The sequence below is a fragment of the Trachypithecus francoisi genome, unplaced genomic scaffold (genome assembly GCF_009764315.1).
Source record: "Trachypithecus francoisi isolate TF-2019V2 unplaced genomic scaffold, Tfra_2.0 Lachesis_group6, whole genome shotgun sequence".
Classification (NCBI taxonomy): domain Eukaryota; kingdom Metazoa; phylum Chordata; class Mammalia; order Primates; family Cercopithecidae; genus Trachypithecus; species Trachypithecus francoisi.
This window is the reverse complement of record NW_022681471.1, coordinates 82333726-82352174: the sequence shown is the minus strand read 5'-3', so window position 1 is coordinate 82352174 and position 18449 is coordinate 82333726. Positions and strand designations below refer to the sequence as shown.

Sequence of the window (18449 nt, the reverse complement as noted above, 5' to 3'; positions counted from 1 at the left end):
GGGAGGCCGAGACGGGCGGATCACGAGGTCAGGAAATCGAGACCATCCTAGCTAATACAGTGAAACTCTGTCTCTACTTAAAAATACAAAAAACTAGCCGGGCGACGAGGCGGGCGCCTGTAGTCCCAGCTACTCGGGAGGCTGAGGCAGGAGAATGGCGTAAACCCGGGAGGCGGAGCTTGCAGTGAGCTGAGATCCGGCCACTGCACTCCAGCCTGGGTGGCAGAGCAAGACTCCGTCTCAAAAAAAAAAAAATAAATAAAATAAAAGAAAATTGACAGACCGCTAGCAAGACTAATAAAGAAAACAGAGAGGAATCAAATAGATGCAATAAAAAATGATAAAGGGGATATCACCACCGACCCCACAGAAATACAAACTACCATCAGAGAATACTATAAACATCTCTACGCAAATAACTAGAAAATGTAGAAGAAATGGATAATTTCCTGGACACTTACACTCTCCCAAGACTAAACCAGGAAGAAGTTGTCCCTGAATAGACCAATAGCAGGCTCTGAAATCGAGGCAACAATTAATAGCCAACCCACCAAAAAAAGTCCAGGACCAGATGGATTCACAGCTGAATTCTACCAGAGGTATAAGGAGGAGCTGGTACCATTCCTTCTGAAACTATTCCAATCAATAGAAAAAGAGGGAATCCTCCCAAACTCATTTTATGAGGCCAACATCATCCTGATACCAAAGCCTGGCAGAGACACAACAAAAAAAGAGAATTTTAGACCAATATCCCTGATGAACATTGATGCAAAAATCCTCAATAAAATACTGGCAAACTGGATTCAGCAGCATATCAAAAAGCTTATCCACCATGATCAAGTGGGCTTCATCCCTGGGATGCAAGGCTGGTTCAACATTCGCAAATCAATAAACGTAATCCAGCATAGAAACAGAACCAAAGACAAGAACCACATGATTATCTCAATAGATGCAGAAAAGGCTTTTGACAAAATTCAACAGCCTTCATGCTAAAAACGCTCAATAAATTCGGTATTGATGGAACGTACCTCAAAATAATAAGAGTTATTTATGACAAACCCACAGCTAATATCATACTGAATGGGCAAAAACTGGAAAAATTCCCTTTGAAAACTGGCACAAGACAGGGATGCCCTCTCTCACCACTCCTATTCAACATAGTGTTGGAAGTTCTGGCTAGGGCAATCAGGCAAGAGAAAGAAATCAAGGGTATTCAGTTAGGAAAAGAAGAAATCAATTTTTCCCTGTTTGCAGAGGACATGATTGTATATTTAGAAAACCCATTGTCTCAGCCCAGAATCTCCTTAAGCTGATAAGCACCTTCAGCAAAGTCTCAGGGTACAAAATCAATGTGCAAAAATCACAAGCATTCTTATACACCAGTAACAGACAAACAGAGAGCCAAATCATGAATGAACTTCCATTCACAATTGCTTCAAAGAGAATAAAATACCTAGGAATCTAACTTACAAGGGATGTAAACGACCTCTTCAAGGAGAACTACAAACCACTGCTCAGTGAAATAAAAGAGGACACAAACAAATGGAAGAACATACCATGCTCATGGATAGGAAGAATCAATATCATGAAAATGGCCATACTGCCCAAGGTTATTTACAGATTCAATGCCATTCCCATCAAGCTACCAATGACTTTCTTCACAGAATTGGAAAAAACTGCTTTAAAGTTCATATGGAACCAAAAAAGAGCCCGAAATGCCAAGACAATCCTAAGTCAAAAGGACAAAGCTGGAGGCATCACGCTACCTGACTTCAAACTATACTACAAGGCTACAGTAACCAAAACAGCATGGTAATGGTACCAAAACAGAGATATAGACCAATGGAACAGAACAGAGTCCTCAGAAATAATACCACACATCTACAGCCATCTGATCTTTGACAAACCTGAGAGAAACAAGAAATGGGGAAAGGATTCCCTATTCAATAAATGGTGCTGGGAGAATTGGCTAGCCATAAGTAGAAAGCTGAAACTGGATCCTTTCCTTACCCCTTATACGAAGATTAATTCAAGATGGATTAGAGACTTAAATGTTAGACCTAATATCATAAAAACCCTAGAAGAAAATCTAGGTAGTACCATTCAGGACATAGGCATGGGCAAGGACTTCATGTCTAAAACACCAAAAGCAATGGCAGCAAAAGCCAAAATTGACAAATGGGATCTCATTAAACTAAAGAGCTTTTGCACAGCAAAAGAAAGTACCATCAGAGTGAACAGGCAAACTACAGAATGGGAGAAAATTTTGCAACTACTCATCTGACAAAGGGCTAATATCCAGAATCTACAAAGAACTCAAACAAATTTACAAAAAAAAACAAACAAACAATCCCATCGAAAAGTGGGGAAAGGATATGAACAGACATTTCTCAAAAGAACATTCATACAGCCAACAGACACATGAAAAAATGCTCATCATCACTCGCCATCAGAGAAATGCAAATCAAAACCACAATGATATCATCTCACACCAGTTAGAATGGCAATCATTAAAAAGTCAGGAAACAACAGGTGTTAGAGAGGATGTGGAGAAATAGGAACACTTTTGCACTGTTGGTGGGATTGTAAACTAGTTCAACCATTATGGAAAACAGTATGGCAATTCCTCAAGGATCTAGAACTAGATGTACCATATGACCCAGCCATCCCACTACTGGGTATATACCCAAAGGATTATAAATTATTCTACTACAAAGACACAAGCACACGTACGTTTATTGCAGCACTATTCACAATAGGAAAGACTTGGAATCAACCCAAATGTCCATCTGTGACAGACTGGATTAAGAAAATGTGGCACATATACACCATGGAATACTATGCAGCCATCAAAAAGGATGAGTTGCGTCCTTTGTAGGGACATGGATGCAGCTGGAAACCATCATTCTTAGCAAACTATCACAAGAACAGAAAACCAAGCACTGCATGTTCTCACTCATAGGTGGGAACTGAACAATGAGATCACTTGGACTCGGGAAGGGGAACATCACACACTGGGGCCTATCATGGGGGGGGGGGGCGGGGGGAGGGGGGAGGGATTGCATTCGGGAGTTATATATGATATAAATGATGAATTGATGGGTGCTGACGAGTTGATGGGTGCAGCACACCAACATGGCACAAGTATACATATGTAACAAACCTGCACATTATGCACATGTACCCTAGAACTTGAAGTATAATAAAAACAAAAATAAAATTAAAAAAAAGTTCTTTATGCAAAGCCTCACACACACAAAAAAAGAAAATGGAAAAAAAATGGGGTTGGAATAAAATAAGAACTAAAAGTATCTCTCTTTTTTAATTTCCTTATAAAAAAAAAAGGGACTAAAGAAGGAGAAGAGGCAGCAGCAGCAGCAGTGTGACTTGGGAGTCAGAGACACTGATTTAAGATGTGACTCCTCTAGGACCTTACAGTTACTTTAAACCCTTTCCACTCTCTGGACCTGTTTCATACTCTGTACAAATGAGGAGGGAGACTAGATAATCTCAAGGCCTGCACAGATCTTAAATTCTGTTTTTCTGTCCTTAACATCAGTCCTTGTCTGTATATGCTTATGTTCTTAATTTCCATATACCCAGTTAAAAATCTTCTGTACATTTGAGTAACAAATTGGCATTTCCTCTCCTGGTACAGAATGTTATGGGCATTAAAAATTTTTTTAAAAAAGTAACATATTAGTTAATTTTTTTTTTTTTCTGTAAGTGCCAGAAAATGAAAGCAATATATTGACTAATAATACTGGACAAACAGAGGGAAGAAGAGGCCTAAAGTCTCTCTAAATCCACAGATTCAGGACTGGCTCAATGGCTCACGCCTATAATCCCAGCACTTGGGAGGCCGAGGTGGGCGGATCACCTGAGGTCAGGAGTTGGAGATCAGCCTGGTCAACAAGGTGAAACCCCGTCTCTACTAAGACTACAAAAATTATCCGGGCATGGTGGTGGCTGGTGCCTGTAGTCACAGATACTTGGAAGGGTAAGACAGGAGAATCACTTGAACCCTGGAGACGGAGGTTGCAGTGAGCCAAGATCACACCACTGCACTCCAGTCTGGGAGACAGAGTGAGACTGCATCTCAAAAAAAAAAAAACAAAAAAAACAAAAAAAACCCTGCAGATTCAAATGTTATAATCATGATAAAGTTTTTGTTTGTTTGTTTCATTTTGTGATTTGGTTTTCCCCCTGTGGGTACCTTTATTCTTATGCATATCTTCTCTATATACTTTCAAAGGTGGCCAGCTAATGGTCCAGATTTACGACATTGTTAAGGTAAACTTTACCAATGGATAAAAAGTTCCTCAGCTTCAAATCCCCAAAACTACAGCTCTAAACTATTTTATAATTCCTATCATGGCATAGATGAGCACTGCAGATTTTAAACTGGTTTCTGGATTTTATATTTATATCCTATCTGCATTTTCCTGCAAGAGTAATATTCACTCACTGATTTATGGTAACTTTTTTTACACTTAAATATCCCATTGCACTTCACAAGTGTTTCTTTGTTCATTATATGACTAGAGCATCACAAAAAGCCTGCGAGGTGCATGGCTTGTCAGTACCATACCCCACCCTCAATTCCCTGTGCCTTTCATTTTGTTTCAGGAATTAATGGGTCCAAAAGGTAGATAAGTTGACTGACTTCCTCATGTCTCACAGGCAATAGATGATAGAAGTGGAGCAAGAAGGTTCTCCATTATCTGTTGCTTCCCCCGAGTTTGTTCACAATGTACAGCTAAGTGATGGGTGAGAAAACATCTTTGTTGTCCTGAGGCTGTCCAGAGATGGACACTTGACTCCATGGTTACTTAGAGAAGTACTACATCCTCTCAGGGTAAATGGGCTCACCCTGGACAGCATCACGGATCACCCAGGATCATGATGGCATTCTCAGGGCCAGAAGCAACATATGGAGAAACCCCTTATCCTGAATGCATCCAGGTCAGGCTTGAGCTATAACTTCTGCCCAGATTCAGGGGAGCTGGAGCAGGAAGTTTAGGGTCTGCTGTTGGGAGCCCAAGGTTGGAGTTCCAGCCCCACTGCTGATTGGCTTGGGGGGTCTGGGAGACCTGCCACTTCCCTTCTCAGTTTCTTCTTGTGAGAAAAGGGAGGCAAACATCTGACCTCACAGAAGCATTGGAAGTTATCATCTGAAAGAATGGCCATAAGATTGTTACTGTCACCTCAGTTCTCTTCTCCAGTGCTTCTGTGGACCCTCGTGGTAAATCCCTTCTACTTGTCTTGAGAAGAAAATACCCAGGGCCAGCATTGCTTCTCTCAGCCAATCAGTTAGTGAAAAAGTACTTTCTGATGCCCCAGAAAGAACCTTGTCTGTGCTGGGCAATGTCTAGGATATGGAGAGGAATTCAATCACACAGCTGTTGCCTCTTAAGAGATCACAGAGAAGCTGTCATTCTGGGGAAACAAGAGGTACCAGTAAATACTGTAACAAAGGGATAAAGGATATAAGAGTACAAAGGAGTGATCAACTGACCAAGCTGTGGAATTAAGTAAAGACTTCAGATATGAAATGTTTAAGTAAGTCCTGTTTCCACCCAGGTAATGCAGTGAGAGGAAGCGCATTCCAGGCAGGAGAAACAAGTGCAAAAACCAAGAGACTTGAAACAACTTGGACTGTTGAAGGAAATGGTCTGAAATATAAGGACCAGGGAGTCATAGTAAATAGTGCAGTAGTAAATAGTTAAGCTACAAAGGTAGAAAAGAGCCAGATCATGAAAGGCCTTGAATGCTGGGCTGAAAAAGTGGTCTTCATTCCAGGCAAATTATGTAATGCTCTCATGCAGTTTAGTGACCCCATTTGTCATGCAAAATTACAAACTGCATTTCCATTCTGTGAAACTCCACTTTAAAAGACATCATCAGTTTCAGACAATACTGATATGTTAATATTTATTCCAAAACCTGCCTTTCCTTGTGCAGGGTGATAGTTTTCAACAGTCACTCTTGAGACATCTGTTCTTTTCATGCCCTTCAGCTGGTGGTACTCATGTGTGCAGGGTACTCACATTTTAGTGAATGAGGGGAAAAAGGAGAGTGAGAGAGAAGGAATAAGAGGTGAGGATTAGAAAACTTTGGGATTCTCTACTCTTCCCCCAGTCATCCCACTACTCTTCAGTTCTTTTCTCTCTTCCCATGCAGAATGGAATCTCCTAAGAAACAGTCACAATCTCATACAGGGTAACTGGTAGCATGCCAAGTGTCTGTGAGGTTTTGGAAAGAAGTGGGCCAAGTACCATTTGAATTACTGTATGGGTGAATCTGACAGTGTGTGCGCAGTGATTTGTCTACTTCAGTGTTTAAGCAAGGGAGGCCCTAAAACCAACGAACACCTACAGTTATCAACAAATATTCAGCAATAATAAATCAACAGATATCCACGGGAATCAACAGTTTCAATAGACCTGAGTGAGTGCGATGAGCAAAGGCTCTGCAAGGTCAGTACTATGCCAGGGTGGGGCTTGACTACTGGGGACCCTGCTGAGGCCATCTGCACGAGAAATATTTTGTGTTCCATACTAAATGCGGGTAAGAAGAGGCAGATCACCGAATGATAGCATCTGGGTAGTGCTTGGCTATGTATGTGTAATACAGAGGACTGATATAATAGAGCCGTAGGTTAACTAGGGCTCTCCTTTCATTGGCCCTGACTTCCTTCTTTTATTTTAGTTTTTTAGAGATGGAGGTCTCACTATGTTGCCCAGATGGGACTTGAACTCCTGCACTCAGGGATCCTCTCACTTTAGCCGTACCAGCAGCTGGAACTACAGGCACACAACAGCGCAGCCCTCTAATTCCTTCTTTAATTAGTCAACCAAGCTTTGAGTTAGGCTTTCAGAGCCCACATCCTCTCTCTCTCGTTCACGAAGACACTGTTTTGTGACACTTGCTCCATCCATTCCATTTGCTTTCTGCTGTGTTATAGGGTGCGAAGAGGAGATTAAAAAAAAACCTCTTACCTTCTAGATGTTTGCTGTTGGTCTCCTGGTCTCATTCATAACATTGGGGTGGGGTGAAGGAAACCATACTGTCCCTCAAAATCTTTCCAGCTTTAGAGATGTCTGAGGAAGAAGTGAGTCGCTGGTGCTCACACCGGTGGACACATTACTTTGATACAATGAAAAGAAAGTCATGTATGGGTTCTTGGTGGTGCGCAGGTTTATTCAAAGGAGCTGAAAAGCAAAAAAATACAGTGGAGGAGCTAACATTTGAGATTAAGTGAAAAAAAAAAAAATTGTCACAAAGAGATTTACGGGGAGGAGGGAAACCAAAAAGGCTTCCAAGACATCACACTCTTCGTTTACCTCCTACCTCACTGGTGGTGACTTCTCAGTCTCTTGTTTTGTCTCCTCTTCTCTCTGATCTCTTTAAGACCCAGGGCTCTGTCCATGGTCATCTGTTGTTCTCTATGTACACCCACTCCCTAGGGTGATCTCATACTGTCCCATGGTTTTCAGTATCATTTACATGGAGAAATTTCCAACTTATGCATCCAGCTTAGTCAGACCTCTCCCATGAACTGCACACTCCAATAACTGCTCAACAGCCCCACTTAATGTCCTAAAAACACCTTCAAACTCAACTTGTCCAAAACTGATTTCCTAGCCTCTCCTCTTCCTAGCACCCATCCAAACCACACCCTTCTTCATCTCTATCAGTGGCAACTCCATCTTCCCAGTTGTTTTATGGAGCCATCCATGACTTCTCTCTTTCCTTACATTTGTGAGAAAATTCTACTTACTCTTCCTTCAAAATATACCCCCAATTTAAAAACCTCTCACCACCTCCATTGTTACCTCTCAGATATCATAATCTCACACATAGAATACTGCGATACTCTAACTAGTTTCCCTGCTTCCTCACTTTCTCCTTTATAGCCCGTCCTTAAAACAGCAGAGAGATTTTTTAGAAATATGTCAGGTCAATTATCTGCTGAAAATCCACAGTGGGTTTGTGGACATGGGATGCAACACCCAGGTTATGCTTCAGTGATGGACTTATCATGCTGCTTCAGCTCTCACCTCCATTAGAGATTGCCTCAGCTGCTGAAAGCAACCTTGTGCAAGGCTACATCCCTTCCTGGGGCAGCCCACATCCAAAGAGTGATTAGTGTAGGGGTTGAAAGGCCTGTAAATATTACCCCAACTCTGAAGGGCCATTCTAGTTCCAAAGCTTCCTGTGGGTGTGGTTGACACTGTCACTGAGTCTTTTTCAGAGCTTCACTCTCTTTGTGCTCCTGCTGCTTTCCCATTTATTCCCCAGGTATTGACCCCAAGGGCACTGCTTAATAAATTTTCTACAAGATTAACTTTGTTTCTGGGTCTGTTTCCTGGGAAAACCCAATTTGTGACAGGCTCCCCATTTCATGCAGAGTAAATGCCAAGTCTTTACAATGCCTTATATTATTTAGACCCTTACTTCCTCTCTGACTTCTCCTATGTCTTTCTCCTTCACCTATGTAGCTCTAGCTAAATAAGCCTCCTTGTTAGTCTTTGGACATGCCAAAGACACACTTATCTCTTAGGCCCTTTCCTCTAGTAGTTCCTTTTGCCTAGAATGCTCTTTCTCTAGATACATGCTTGGCTCACTTCCTTCATTTATGTGCTCAAATATTACCTTCTCCATGAAGTCCACCCCAATCTCCCTATTTACCATGGTGACCTACCACTTCCCTTCCCTCTTACCTTGTCCTAATTTTCTTTTTTATAACAGTTATCAATTTTTGACATCCCACATAATTTACTATGCTTTTGTTTGTTTGTTTGTTTTTGGGTTTTTTTTTTAGTGTTAGCCTCCCCTTGCTTGAATGTAAGCTCCATGAGGCATCACTGAATTCTTTGTTCATGAAATATCCCAAATGCCTAAAGCGCCTGGAACAAAGTAGGCACTGAATACATTTGTTGAACAAACGAATGAATAAAGTAGATTTAACAGTAGGAACAAAGGGTGTGTAGAAAGAGGGTGATAGAGAGGGAAGAATATGAATGAGTCATGGAGAAAAATCACAGCTATGAATCACTTCTCCCTTGGTGCTACTGCTTCTTTCCCATTTCTTTATGCAAATATTAGGAAAAAATGATAATTAGAGCATTCCTTGGCATCAAGAGACCTAGTTTCAGTCCAGCACTCTTACTAGCTGTGTGACCCTGGTTTCCTTTTTCTCTTTAAGCTTAATCTCCTTATCTGAAAAATGGAGGTAGTAACACTCAGCTTCCAGTATCCTGTGAAGATTAAGATGTGCCCAGCACATACTAGGTGTCCAACAAATGTTTACTGACATCCCGACATCCTCCAAAGGCAAATGATTTAAACTAATAATGCAAATGTCTTGTAGTACGTGCTTGAAAATGTAACCAGAAAAATAGGTATACACATTCATTACATTATATGTGGCCTTCAACTTTATGTTATGTACCTGTTTCATAGATTTGGGGTAGAGGAAGAAATCTGCCCCATTTCTATTTAATCAGTGACCTCTTAGCTACTTTACTTGCTTTCTAGGATAGCAACAGAAAAACGTATTTAAGGCCAGGCACGGTGGGGCATGCCTGTAATCCCAGCACTTCGGTAGGCTGAGGCAGGTGGATCACCTGAGGTCAGGAGTTCGAAACCAGCCTGACCAACATGGTGAAACCATGTCTCTATTAAAAATACAAAATTAACCAGGTGTGGTGGTGCCTGCCTGTAATCCCAGCTACTCAGGGAGGCTGAGGCAGAAGAATTGCTTGAACCTGGAAGGTGGAGGTTGCAATGAGCCAAGATTGGGCCATTGCATTCCAGTCTGGGCAATAAGAGCGAAACTCAAAAAAAAAAAAAAAAAACCCAAAAAAAACATATTTAAAAACTCCAAAAAAAAAAAAAAAAACAAAAAAAACCCAGAAAACAACAGAGTTATAGTGTTAGCTGTGCAGAACAGTAGAGAAGAATCACAGGCCCTAGGTTTCAATGTTAAATACATTACTGAATTAATAGCTATGGATAAATGACATCAGGTATTCCAGCCTTTCAACTTGTTTTTTTCTCTCTAGAACACTCCTTCCTCAAATCATTGCATGGCCTGGCTTCATTAGTTATTTGCTAATATCCACTCAGGCCTTCCTCTGAAAACCTTTTGCTGAAGTAGTTCCCTTATTTCACTTCATCTCTATCCATTGCTCTGCTTTTTTGTTCTTCATACAACTTATCACTCTCTGAAATTATACAGGTTATTTAGGTTATTTGTCTACATCTTTGTTGCTTTTCTCCCCTCTATGAGAATGTAAGCACCCTGACAGAATGGACAGTATCTATCTCATTCATCACTATTGGGCAAATGCATCAAAAAGTAGCTGAATGAATGAATGAATGAATGATTGCATTCAGGATAATAATCCTGCTCTCTTGACTGTCCAGTAATGTTATAAAGATTAACAAGTTCTCTGGGAAAACAAACTCAGTTCTTAGCAGAGATTAAAAGAGCTATGTACATCCAAAGAATTTTTTAAATAATTTCTTTCACATTTCAGTAATAGAATTTCTGGACCTATATTCACTAGTTAAATGTCACTGGAACATTGCTAAATATAAAGCTTAACCAAAAGGACATGCGGTTTACCCTCTTGAGAATTAAAGGGAATTCACCTTTATTAAGCATCTGTGCTGTACAATGCTACATGCTAAGGATATAGTTTCTCATATACCTCTAAACAGAACTGAGTAAAGGGTGTTACCCTCACTATCAGGAAGCGGAATAGACTCACAAAGATTAAGTAACTTGCTAGTACAGAGCTAGTAAAACCTGGAATTAATGTCCAATCAGCTGACCTTATTGTTTTTTTCGCTTATTCCATCCTTTCTTGAGGAGCATGTGGCCCTCAGATCTGTGCTTCTTAGGCCAAGATCAAGCATACCATCTTCATTGTTGAAATGAGCTTATTTGAAAACAGTGAAAGAAGAAAACAAAACTTTGCTAGTTTAGTCACTGGTTTCGTGAAATCCCAGTGGAAAGAGATGTGGGTAATTTGGAACTTTGTATGATTTGAAAAGCCAAGTTTTTTGCCCCAGATTAAGCTTAGTGAGAACAAGGGCAAGCAGATGGAAGACATATCAGGAAATAAGACAAGGGGCAAGAAAAACCTAATTTCCTAGATCAGTGTTTCCTAATCATTACTGATGATAAAGAATCACCTGGGGTATCTTGTACAGCTGCCCCCAGGTCCCTCCCAAGAGATTTTGATTCATTACACCTAAGATAGGGCTCAGCAATTTATATTTAACAATTGCTCCAGGTAAATCTTATCAGGTAAGTATAGGAAATAATAACTCTGACCTCACTCAATTGCCACCTATAAATCAGTGATTTTCAATGTGGGGTCCCAGGACCAGCAGCATCAGTCTCATGTGGGAACTTGTTATAAATATAAGCCTGTGGACCCCCCCTAGACCTGCTAAATCAGAATCTCTGTAAGAGGGCCCCAGAAATTTGTATTTTAACAAGTTCTCAAGGGGATTCTGATGTGTACTCAAGTTTGAGAGCTACTGTACTAAATAATCTCTAATTATAGCCAATAATAAAAAAACTTCGATTGTTCAACCCCCAGGTGCAAGAAGTAGCATAAGATGAAATAGAATGACCAGTTCAACCCCCAAAAAGGGCATCCACCCAAGATATGCCTCCAAGGGAGAACGTCTCAGAGAACACAAAGAGGTATTTGACCAAAAGAGTCACTCAACTGCTAGGATAGGTAGTCCTTGTCTAACAGGTTATGATATATGCTTTGGACCAGAAACTACTATGCATTGTTTCCTATTTCCTCCCTTTTTCAAATGGTAGTTTTGATTACATTTTTCTGGTTATCTCCCCACTACTGTATACTGGGTGTGTTGAGAAGAGTAGTTTATAATTTAAGTATAGTTGACCAGAATGCTAGGAAGATGGATCTAAAGATGGCTGCATATCAACTAGGGATCTTGAACTTACTGCTAATTTAAATTATCACACCTATGTGTGGCATTTTTTGAAAGAGGATGTGTAGGAAGAAATGTGTCCATGGATGCTAGGTATTCAAATGAAGAAGCTATACTAGATATTTGTGATTGGTGAATAGCATTCATTCTTCATTTCCCCAAAGCCCTTGATTCTACTGGAAATCCATCTGGTTCCAGAAAGATATATCCTAGGGCAGGGGTCCCCAACCCCTGGGCCACTGACAAATACTGGTCCATGGCCTGCTAGGAACCAGGCCGCACAGCAGGAGGTGAGCGGCAGGTGGGTAAGCAAGCGAAGCTTCATCTGTGTTTACAGCTGCTCCCCATCACTTGCATTACCACCTGGGCTCTGCCTCCTGTCAGATCAGCAGTGGCATTAGATTCTCATAGGAGCATGAACCCTATTGTGAACTGTGCATGCAAGGGATCTAGGTTGCATGTTCCTTATGAGAATATAATGCCTGATGATCTGTTGCTGTCTCCCATCACCCCCAGATGGGACGGTCTAGTTGCAGGAAAACAAGCTCAGGGCTCCTACTGATTCTACATTATGGTGAGTTATATAATTATTTCATTATGTATTAGAACATAATAATAGAAATAAATTGCACAATAAATGTAAGGCATTTGAATCATCCCCAAACCACCACTTCCCCTCACCCATCCTGTCTGTGGAAAAACTGTTTTCCATGAAACTAGTTCTTGGTGCCAAAACAATTGGGGACCACTGCCCTAGAGAGTTTAGGGATGGAACACATGACCTGCTAAGCCAATCCCTGAGATTTTAGTGATTGGTCAAAGTATCTGACCTAAACCAGCAAAGAATACATCATAGGACACAGGCTATCTATCTTTCTCTAGATTGGACTGCTGTAGCCTGGAACTGCTGGTCCAATTTTGCTACCATAAGAAAACACAGCCTGAGAATGAAACTGACACACAGAAGGAAAATCCTAAAGAATCATAAACACTGAGGCTGAGCCCCAATTCAAACTATGCCTGAAGCCCATCTGAGCTCTGGATTTTTTTTTTTTTTTTTTAATTGATCAATGCTTGGTAACTGTTGAAGCCTGTTTGAAATGGGTTTCCTGTTACATGCAGGCAAGTTCTGGTAGAAAAGGCAAATCAAAGCTATAAATATGAATTTGCCATATGGCAGTAGATAAATAATTGTTCATTTCATTTCTGGATTAATTATATAGTATCTTAACTTTCCCCACAGCTTCAATATAAATTGGTTTTCCTTTTAACTTCCCTCAATAAAAATATATTGGCCTCTCTCAAGAAGTTCCTCTCACAGAATATATTATGTTCACATATATTTCACATTCTACTATTGAGAAAAATTGGACTGGCAGAAATTGTGCGTTGGTAGGGTCATGTAAGTTTTCATTAAACTGGGTTAGGGTTTGAAGGTTTGACTTAATTACACCTCCTTCCCTTCCAGATTATGAACCAATTAAAAAATATACACAGAAATCAAATAGGGATTAAGATATCAGCTTTAATATATTGTTCAGTGAAAAAAGCAAAATTCAGAACAGCATGTATAGTATGCCACCATTTGTGTAAAAAAAAAAAACCTGATACACACATACCCACACACAATATGCTTGTAAATACATGGAATATCTCTGGAATGATACATAAGTAACTGGTAACAGTTGTTACTTTTTGAAAATGGGACGGGGGAACTGAGGCCAGGGGTGAGAAGGAGGAAAAGAGACTTACTTTTTAATTGTATACCCTTTTGTACTGTTTGACTTTTACCATAGGCATATGTTATTTTTCTAAAAAACAATTTATATAGTAAAACTGTAAAAAAGAATAAAAATAAATACCAGCTTTATAGCTGATAGAGCTGGATTGGAGAATACGGCTTGGACCTGAGGCTGAAATGAAATTCTACCATAAGTCTAAGGACTTTGGGATCCCCCACCCCAAGGAGAGAGAGTTGGGTCTACAAAGCAGATGTTTACCCAGCCATGTAGTGAAGGACTGCAGTTTTTCCCACATCTTGCTGTGTGGAACGAACTCAAGATCCAAGAGCCGCCTAAGCTGCCTATCCATTATAACCATTTTCTCAATCTCATCAAGTTATTCCTTCTCCCAAGCATAAGATTGAATGAGTGTAAAAGAAGATGGGTGGAACTTTCTTCCAAACATTTTTGAGAGATGCAAGTCTTTTCCTTTTCTTGAGTCAGGAGCATGGAGAGAGGAAGAGGATAGATCCCATCACACCCTTGTACATTTTCATTCTCTTAAGCCACAATGGTTAACGCTCAAGACTCTGGTCAACAAACAGGGCTGTGGCTGTCCCCTTCCAGGGATACCAACAGTATCTTAGAAAAGTTCTGCTCCCATCAATGTAAGATTGGTGAGCAGTTCTGTTTTTGCCCCCAAGAGGCTCTGAAATGAGTCAAAATAGAACAGTAATTAAATTAACTCCAAGGCTACATTACACCCTAGGCTGAAAATTTGATCACAATTGTAGCCCTAATTTACAATTATGTCCAGCCATACTTCCTGACATAGCTGACAACAATTATACAATGACCCCCAAAGATAGCATTAAAATACTCCAAATAATACAATATCAACAACATAATAAAAATGCCTTAGCTTGAACTATATGACCTCACCCCCCCCATCAACTATTAAACTCCAAGGGAAAAATGACTGCTCAAAATTAAATTCTAATTCAAAGTCCAAAAGAATTAACATCCAAAATTCTGCCTTTCCCAATTTCTCGTTTTTCTCATTTCAGCCATATAGATCTCACAAAGATGTCTGCTCAGATATGGGGTTCCTTCAGCAGCTGCAGCCTTGGCTGTCTTCCTCTTGACTGGGTGTAGTTCCTTCAGGACATCAGGAGTTGAATTAATCTAACCCCACAATTGCATGTCATACATATTAAAGAGTCCAAAGGGTCAATAAGACATAAGATTATCACAATATCAACCTCACATCAAAAAAATTAGAAAGCACACTAGTCCCCAGACACTAGGAACAGTTTTTTTAAGCAAATGTATGACCCCAGGACTTAGAACATAGGGCAATACAGACTCACATTGCTGTTGTCAGTCAAACATCATAGTAGACACTTAGTGGCATTACTAAGCAAAAGCAGACAGATAAAAACAGGAGAAAAGAGAATATCTTCTTTGTTTCATCCTCAGCAGGATGCCAATCTCTGCCGGTAGTCTGGACTCCATGACCTGTGAACTTAAACTAATTTGGAAGATATCTTGCAGTACAGTCCCAATATGATTGTACTGTCTTGAGTCCCAGCCCCAAATGTGCAGAAGTCCATGGCCTTATTAGGCTGTTACTGCTAATGGAGCTTCTGTGAGAACCCCAGTGAGAAAGCATTGGTTTTGGCCAGGTGCTTCTCTCAAAAACCATACTTGTATTTCAACTTTTCTTTCCTAGGCTTTGGTTAACCTCCACCAATGCCTCTTTAATAATGGAAAGCTCAAAGGCCCTTCCATTGTTTACTTTTCTGCCACAGTAGAACTCACCCTTATGTGCATATGAGTTTCTTAGGGACAGCCAAGAAACAGGATAGAGTTAAAAATCAAAACACTAACAAAAATCTATTAGATTTCTATCTACCAATGCCAGCACTTAAAACGTGATTAAGCCTACAGATTACCTACCACTGACTGTGTTCCAAGTCCTGCTGGGATACCACAATAGATGAGCCCACCAGTCCCTGCAAGGAAGTATAGCCTGCTTTCAGCCATTCTTGGTTCTCACAAGTGCCTTGCCCACCTAATATGCTGGGACTCTGAAGTCTCCTAAGAATCAAATCTAAAACTTCTGAGTCTCTCTTAGCACAGCAAAGAAATCTGTATCTCAGCTTGATTCTAGGTTTCTGTTCTTTAATTTTGAGGTTCTGGACAGATCTGTCAACCCTTGCCAAACTCAGCCTTTGCCTTGTGACTGAGGACTCTAGCTAGAGCCTGGCTTAATGCTCCTCTGGGCTGGCAAAGACCACTTGTGCTAAAGTCTGCCTGCACAGCTTGTATCAGTTAAAACCCACTCCATGTCTGCAGATACCAGCCAGAGCTATTGGAGACAAGAGAGACCCTAATGCCACTGATGACTAAAACCTTTCACTTAAGCTCCACCAGAAATCTGGATCTCTCCACTGGGAGTTTGGTCCCTAAATGCTTGTCTTCTTATCAGTTTTGCAAAATTTCTCAGCCTATGCTTAGGTACTAAAATGCAAAGTAATTACCTTCTTAATTCTAAAACAGTTGAGCAATAGGTGAAAGAACCAGAAAGAGCAAAATTATTAGCCTTACTTTTGGTACAGTTAGAATTGAGAATGCAACTTGAACAAGAGACCAAAATGGGCTTTCCACTCTTTCCCAGTTAGATTTTTGAAGCCACCTGGGGGAGATTTGAGATTGCAAAGACACTTACCCAGCCAGTCACATGGGGTATCTCGGCAAGCTTCACACCTCCATGAGTGTAGAGTCCAAGTGCCAAAAAGAATGAGGTGAGAGGTGTTCAGCTACCTTTAATCTATTAACACCACCCAAGATAAAAAAAAAAAGTATGAGCCAATGGATGTCAGGTTTTACCCTTCTCACTAATCAGTTAAATTGTGGACAGGAACCAGTGAAAAGGTTGGACAGATGGGCAAAAGGTTTCTTCCAAAAACATATGAGAGGGCAGAAGTTCCAATTTTTTGCCAAGCAAAACGTGCAAAAAGGGAGAAGATGGTTCTTACAAACTAGAAAGCAATCAAGACTTTTTGTGTGTACAGATTTAGAGTCTAGCATATTTGGCAAATTTCAAGATGACCTCTTAAGATGTTTTTACCAAATCGTAGACATAGATATGGAAATCATCATCAAATTTGATGAAGTACACAGAGGGTTTTGCTTCTACCTGATGAATGACCATGCCAGTTCTCTTGCAGCCATCGTCTTTGGCATATTCCACCTGTTTGCCTACCAGGCTGTCTATGACTTCTCCTGGCTCCCTCTCTGCGGGAGGAGAATCATTGGAATCTTGAAGGATGCGGAGGTCACCGTCTTTATAATCATCTAAGAGCTGGTACATATATAATACAGGATCTTTCTCATAGGTAATGTAAAACCATGTGTTCATGACAGGTGCCTGAGCTAAGACCATCCCCCTCCATTCATTTTTGGAACCTTCCTCTGTCTCAAAAATATGTTCCACTGCTTTGCCAACCATTATTTCTGCCAAGTGTGTATCACTGATTCTAGATGATGCAACTCTATTAGGAAGGACTTCAAGTGATGACACTCTTTCATCTCTGTGAAGTTCCAATCCATAAACACAGTCAAATCCATCATATTTGATAAGATACAGAGAGGGATTTACAGGTACCTGATCCAGAACGGTTCCTTTCCACTGTGTTAGAGGTTCATCTCCATCTTTCCATCCGTGCTGAATTCTACAGCCCACGATGTTCCTCCGAGGCTGGGAGGTGGGTCGGCTCCTATGCTTCTTGTGTGCAGCCTTCCTCTTCATCATGGTAACAGACATGCTGCCGTGGCCAGCGCCTGTCCCAGACCGCTGCCCTGCAGCTGCCTTTCCAAACGGGGTCTTCATGCCTGCGTGGAGGAGCACAGTTGCCAGGTGGACTGAGAAAGGAAATTAACAAAATCAGTGCATAACACGGAGACGTTTTTCTCCTAATCAGCGCACCCCGTACACTCACGCCCGTTTTTCCCGAAAGCTACATAGCAAAGCTGGAAATCAAGGCACCCTGGCTGAGTGCCTGCAGTAACCTTCCTCCCCAGCTCAGTCTGGCTAAGCTAGAACAAGAGATCTGCGGTTCGGTGAAATAGGTAGCAGTTCCCCGTTCCCCTCGCCCTGCTTCCAACACTACCCGGCCAGGAGGCGCAGATTCCCCACTGTCCCGGATTGCGGGCCTCAAGTGCCCAAATCGGGCACCTCGCCGTTGCCTCCGCAGTGAGCCTACAGAGAAGGAATATCAGCGGGCTAGCAGCTCGGTGCTTGCAAAAGCTGGAAGAGGATGATCCGTAGGCAAGGAGTGTCTCTAAGAGGGCGGCGGGGCAGGCGAAGAGGACCGTGGTAGCGTCCCTTGCTCTTGGCTCCTGCGTCCTCCGCCTTCCTGTTGGGGGTGGCGGTGGCGGCGGCCGCAACCCCTCTGCCACATCGACTCGCTCTAGTCGCTGCCGCGCCGCAGTCTCCTCCCTCTTTTTCTAGCGCAGCTTCCGGCCAGTAGAGAGGCCTCCCCTTCCTGCCAAACACCGCGTGGCGCTCCTCCCCCACCAACCTCTACTACAACGCTGGGCGTGGAAGGTGCTCTTAGGCTCTCAGTCCCTCAGCTTCCCCCAGATCAGAAGCTGGGGATCCCACAGCCACCTCTCTCTCACTGCGTAGGTTTACCTCCCCTGGCTTAGCACTCCCCCCTCCCCCAACCTCACCTC

General features: G+C 41.6%; 1 protein-coding gene across 11 annotated transcripts in view; it reads right to left on the bottom strand.

The window, feature by feature from the left end:
• The window catches only part of SPIN3 (spindlin family member 3), a 29115-nt gene extending 10894 nt beyond the window's left edge, over positions 1-18221 (bottom strand). Inside the window, exons 1-4 of one of the 11 annotated variants that reach the window (XR_004434755.1) lie at positions 17885-18214; positions 16441-17636; positions 7002-7214; positions 4106-5439 (exon numbers count right to left, since the gene is read on the bottom strand). Coding sequence is in view for 4 of the 11 variants with exons in the window: in XM_033201086.1 (XP_033056977.1) it covers positions 16828-17604 (777 nt within the window). In the remaining 7 variants the exon portion in view is untranslated. Of the gene's footprint in view, positions 1-4105; positions 5440-7001; positions 7215-13493; positions 17637-17884 lie in introns of those variants that run through there. The other 10 variants (XR_004434756.1, XR_004434754.1, XR_004434759.1 and 7 more) reach the window with 10 other exon arrangements.
• Between the last annotated feature and the right edge of the window lie 228 nt (positions 18222-18449).